This window comes from Pavona decussata, unplaced genomic scaffold (genome assembly GCF_977016875.1).
Source record: "Pavona decussata unplaced genomic scaffold, jaPavDecu1.1 SCAFFOLD_58, whole genome shotgun sequence".
In the NCBI taxonomy this organism is placed as follows: Eukaryota; Metazoa; Cnidaria; class Anthozoa; order Scleractinia; family Agariciidae; genus Pavona; species Pavona decussata.
Window position 1 is genome coordinate 457,004 of NW_028145480.1, and position 5,843 is coordinate 462,846.

General features: G+C 38.4%; 1 protein-coding gene across 1 annotated transcript; it reads left to right on the forward strand.

Moving 5' to 3' along the window:
* The first annotated feature begins 572 nt into the window (after positions 1–572).
* Positions 573–5,746, forward strand: LOC146479473 (alpha-1D adrenergic receptor-like). The gene is made up of 2 exons (XM_085110340.1): positions 573–861; positions 1,550–5,746. The coding sequence occupies exon 2, from the start codon at positions 2,053–2,055 to the stop codon at positions 3,103–3,105; it is 1,053 nt and encodes a 350-aa protein (XP_084966466.1). The 5' UTR covers positions 573–861; positions 1,550–2,052; the 3' UTR covers positions 3,106–5,746.
* Positions 5,747–5,843: the final 97 nt, after the last annotated feature.

The following is a 5,843-nucleotide window of genomic DNA, read 5'->3' on the forward strand; positions in this document are numbered from 1 at the left end:
TGAATATCGAGAATGCCCTGAGGATGATTTCGATTGGGAAGGAATCAAGTAGTGTTTTTATATATTTAGTAGCATTTCTTGTTGTGCTGTTTAGTGTGCAACCATTCAATTTTAAACGATTAGGGAGTATTTCTAATTCTACATGGTGTTTCAAGAAAGTGAAATGAAATTTCCAGATAACATTAAAAATGCTAACTGTTACAAAGCTAATCGTCTTATTTTACCAACTTCTAGTGAAGTGTTGTTCCTATCAACCATAATATTATTGTGAAAATCCTTGAGTCGTGCAAGCCTGACGATATAATATTCCTCCTTGGTTAACGCTCCGTCTCCAGCAGTCAAGACAATTAGTCGATTCTTCACTCTCCCTTCCTTTTCTGCATTCTGTTTCTGCCATTCGATTACCGATACTCCCTCACCCTTCTTCCTGAAACAATCTCTTGTATGCTTAGAGTCCTACTGCTTTCCATGCTGGTTTTGAATAAACAGCTTCATCTGTGGCAATAATATATGCCAAATATGATGTACAAGGTGGTTCTAGCTTTTGAGCCTGCGGACGAACAGTTTAAGTGTGACCATTCAAATGAAAGCTACCGAGTAATATTTTCCTGTGGTGCTGTCTGTTATGCTGCACAAGGTGGTTCTAGCTTTTAAGCCTGTGGATTAATCCCTAAAGTGTGGAAGCTATTGCTTAGTACTTTCCTGTGGTGCTGTTTATTATGCTGCACAAGGCGATTCTAACTTTTGAATCCACGGGTAAAGACTGTAAGAAACTATAGCATGATCATTAATTCAAATGAACGATGCTGAGAAATAATTTTCTTCGATGCTCTTTATTAACTGTTTATTATGCGGCACAACGTGAGTCTAGCTCTTTATTTTTTAAAATGAATGCTATTAAGCGGCTTAAGTTATTTTAATTTCCTGTAGAGCTGACGAGCATTGGGGATTTTGTTTAGTTCCAAATGTGGGAACTCTTGTGAATTAAAAGGAAATTGCAATTTTCTATTTACCTACTGTAGCCGGCAATTAAAAATTCTCTTATGTTTGCAATCATTCTGTCAATATGCGCGCATATTTTATCATCTTTAATTATTTCCTCAAAGCTAGACAATCTGTTTTTTCTAAAAAAAAAATAATGCTTGGACATTTTCCATACGTGACGAAAACAAGCTTATATCTGAACTTCAATCTGAATATAAAAGAAGGGTGTTAAATGTGTTTATTTATGAATAACATGTCGTCTTTTTGGTAGGTGCCATTTGATAATAAATTATTAGTTGTAATTATCTTCCGCCATCTTCTTTTCACTCTATTACCATTAACCGACATTCAGAAAGAAAGCAAACATTTGGGTATGAAAGAAAGGTGGTTTGTGGGGAGTGAATATTTTTTCTCTAGTCTCAATCAAGTAGCTTCTCGTGTAATCTAAACTGAGCCAACGATTGTCTCAGTCCACTTAATAGGGATGAAAGTTGACATTTTCTGTTTGCTAACGTCGCCACAATTAACGCTTTTAAAAGCTATTTTCATGTTTTATTCATTCAAGGAAATATTGATTTCGCATGGTGGAGCGTATTGTTGACTTAAGAGCTATTATTAACAGGCTTTTAGTTGCTTTAAACCTGACGGGCTCAAAGACGCAAAACTAATCAGTCCACTAAGGTTGAAAGGATTTCAAATGAGCAAAAGACAAAGCTTCGCAAAATGAGGATGTCGCGTTTAATATTTTATATAAAATTATGTCGGACGTCATGTCACGCGAGGTAATCCGCCTTTTTTTATGTTTGTGGCCGAGTGTTCGGTCGTTTTGGAATCAAGATTTGCCATCGCTGTAACAAATGGACTATTATTGAGGATATTTCAAGTAAGCGTACAATAAGCTTCACAAGTACGCCTTATTGAATATCAGAAGATAAATCATAGATATTGTACGACGATCTCTTCACGTACCTTTGACTGATCAGTGGATCTCAAACCGAAAAACGATTTCAACTAAATGTTGACCAAGCTTCAGTGTAAGGAGGCCTTGTGAAATATCTGAGATAAATCATGAATGTAGCATTAACTCTTCCGCCTCGCTCGACTTTTTTAGTCGTTTTGGAATCAGGCGCTGGCATCCTGTTCATGTTCCTAGCGCTAAGTGGCAACCTTACCGTCTGCCTGACTATTTCAAGAAGCAAGCCTCTAAGAACAGTGCCGAATTTTCTCCTCCTCAATCTAGCCATCGCCGACATTTTCAGTGCCGCGGTGAGCTTTCCGCTTCTCGCGTCAGTCCTGGTGAATGGTGTTTGGAGCTTTCCCCAAACCGTTTGCCAGTTTCAAGCTTTTCAATCTTACGCTTCATACTCGTGCAGTCTTCTGACTCTAGCCGTTACTAGTGTCACAAGATACTACGCCACAGTGCATCCCGTCAAACATCGTGCAAATTTTAAAGTAAAAACAGTGAGTTTAATCATCGCTTTCGTTTGGGTCGCATCCTTGTTGTTCGCTTCAGTACCCCTTCTGGGATGGGGAAAGTACGAATTTGCACCCTTCTACGCGCTGTGTATTCACGACCACAAGTTCAGCGCGGCTTACAACACGTTTCTATTTTTCTTCTTGATTGTTAACTCTACAGTTATTGTGACTTGCTACTCGAGGATTTTCAAAGCCATGAGAACAAGACATCGTCGAGTGCATTTATTGTTCGCGAAAGGGTCCAGCCTAAGGCAAGTGGAACTGATCAACGAACAAGAGGTCAAACTAACCAACACAATATTCATCGTGATATGCCTATTTGCACTATGCTATGTACCAACGATTGTCCTGGGAGTTTTAATGTACACCACGATCGATGTTCCCCGTTTTGCCCGAATGCTGTCTACGTTTTCCGTGGGCTTAACTGCTGTTGTCAACCCTATGGTCTACTGGATTCGGAGCAAAACTTTCCGCGACGCCTTAAAAGGACTTTTCAGGAAAAGTGATTCGGCGAGGCAAGATTCGGCACGTGTGGAAGCCAGTGACAACAATTCTTTAGAGCTTTACTCGGCAGGTAAAAAGTTATCCAGGATCAACAGAAAAAGAGCGAGCACTCTGGTAACAGTACAAGGCGTGTGTTTATAACTTTGGATTTTCCAAGTGCCCAATTTATGTCATTTGGAATGAAACTACCGATGAATGAATAAAAGCAAATCTTTTGATACTAGAGACACATGTACGAAGACCTAATGATGCGATTGTTCGCCTGGTCAAACAACGTTTAAATCGTTTGCTTAGTAAGACCTTTAATTTGGTAAAGATGCGTGAAAAGCGTATTAGTCATAGAGCGACAGAACAGCAGAACTAATCTTTAGTATCCATTACGGGTGTTTATTTTTCGGAATTCTTCACTGTTTGTTTTGTTTATTTGTGTGTTTGTTCGTACTACGAAAAAATTTTTTGGCGATTTGGGATGACTGACATTGTCCGCTTGAAAGCAATTTTTGAGTAATTTCCTCCAGTACAATAGAAGGCGATGTTGCACTGCCTTAAAATGACTGATGAGACAAGAAGACCAAATAAAAGACGTAACCGTAATTAGTCCAATATCGTTCCATAATGAAGTTTACGTCACAAAAAGCAGAGTTTCTTATGATTTGACTAAACAGAATAATTTTGGGGGGAGAATTATTCTATGAGTTTTGTTCCGCGGAACCGTATTTTGGAGGATCAAGAGTAAAGATAAAGCAACCCGCGAAAATTTCACTGATTCTGATTCGATACACAATCCTAGCTTCTCCAATGTATGCGCTCATCAAATAGACGGCGCGATTCAAACATTAAAAGAGAGTTTTTAATATATACGTTAAGTGCAATATTCTTCCCGATTTGAAAGATTACAAATTACAAATACAGATTACAAATAGATTTCTGTCCTGCTACGAATTGGTCATCCGTGTGTTTCGTTTCCAGCAAAAATTTAAGCAGACAGAAACTTGAGACGACGTTTGGTCAAAAACATGCAAAATGATTTTAATGCCAAACAAAAAGTGCACTGTATTCGATGCATAGTTTACCGTATTTATACAAAAAGGCGTTTCCCTCGAGAAAGCGCCGTCCTTGAATGTGTAGGGCACACCAGATCGTAACCCGGGGCAAAAAAAAAAAAGGTTCTAATTTGAACCCCTTGAATTCAAGGGTGGCGCTTGCTCGAAGATTATCAAGGGAAAAATGGAAATGATCGCGTTCCTTTTCAAACAACTGGAAATGAGAATGATATCGACTGGGATTGTTGTTATTGTCGTTTTTAGAAAGAAAGGAAGGAAGGAAGGAGTCATGTTCTATTTTTAAAAATGTCTCATCAACTAGTCGCGTTTCTTCGAGTAAATATGCTAATTTTGAGAAAGAAACGACTCTGTGACAATATAATTAACTACTGGTTGAACCTTTCGGGCAGAGGAACAAAAAGAGCGAATTAGTTTAACTATTTTCGTCAACCTTAATGAATACACCACCTGCCACAACAGTGGTATAAGAATAACGAAAGTTCAATATTGCCTTATCGGCAGTCAAAAATCTGCATTAAGTCTGCGGCGAAAATGTCTACTTAATCACTGTTCCAAGAAAAGCTCCATACGGGAAGACAATTGCGTCAGTGATCTTTTTAGGTGCGTTCGCTTATGATGTCGTCATCCTAAACGGAGGATGCAGTCAAAACTTGAATGAGCAAGGAATAATGACTGAGGGAAATGAAAAATACATTGTCATGATGAAACAAATAAAAAGAGACCAAATTGTCTGTAAAATAAATAAAGGTTACGCGTAGAAATATTGCCTACAATTATATCGAGGTTAAGTGTTGGCTTATTTCATGCCCGTGAAACGTTTAAAAATAAAGAGGACAGTAAACACAAGGACATTTCGCTGTGTAAATATCGGTTGGAAGACAAAACACATCACACATAGCGTACCACAAGAAAATGTTGTATAAAAACTTTCGGTAGAACCGTACTTGAATAAGTCAACCCAGTTGACTTGTCACATACGATCGAAGAATGTACGAGCTTGACTTTAAAACTTTTAACTTAAACCTGCGATAAAAAGCTGACATCATATATAAAATCAGTCTGATATTTATACACACCACACTTTGCCACATTATCATATGCCGCCAGCCTATGAAAGATGTAAAATGTACATAGCTCTTCTGTCACGGGTCAAATCTCTTTCCCACGTGCAATTTTAAATGACGTCATCGCAGGCATGGATATCCCGGATAATAAAAAACCAACCAACCGCGCATGCTTGCGATGTAACATCCGGAAAATTGTTTCGGTTATTTTCCACTATTGTAAAGACTAGTGTGCTGCCTCGCTAACGCTTGCCAGCAAAAATAGACTTTTCTCAAAACTGGGATCTACGTTTAGAGGATGAATCCGATCGATTTATAGTTATGTTGTAATAAGGTCATAAAGACATATCGGTTTACCTTTGTGAATCAGCGCGGAGTCCGATTTCAAACGCGTCAGACACTGGACTCTAGATTTATGACTCCAGTAAAAATTAAATTAAGTAATTGAAACTATTAATTTTCGCCGGGAGAGGTTACCAGGTTTCAATTTTCTTACGGGCGCGCGGTTGAAAAAAGAGAGAATTAAATGATACTAGTCCAGTTTCCGAGGCGTTTGAAAGTCTCCAATCTGACAAACCTTCTAAACTGACCCAAAAAGGCATACAGGTGAATCATTTTACTTTTTAAAACAATAAAATGTAGCTATAAAGCGCTCGAGTTCCCTGTGAAGTTTATCGGCTTCTCGCACTAAACCCAAGAAAAAAAGTGAAATGTACCGCTCTAAAAAAAAATGAATACTTGCTTTCAGGCA

Bases quoted from the DNA above. Each gene is read 5' to 3' on its own strand.
- LOC146479473 (XM_085110340.1), top strand. From the start codon at position 2,053: ATGAATGTAGCATTAACTCTTCCGCCTCGCTCGACTTTTTTAGTCGTT.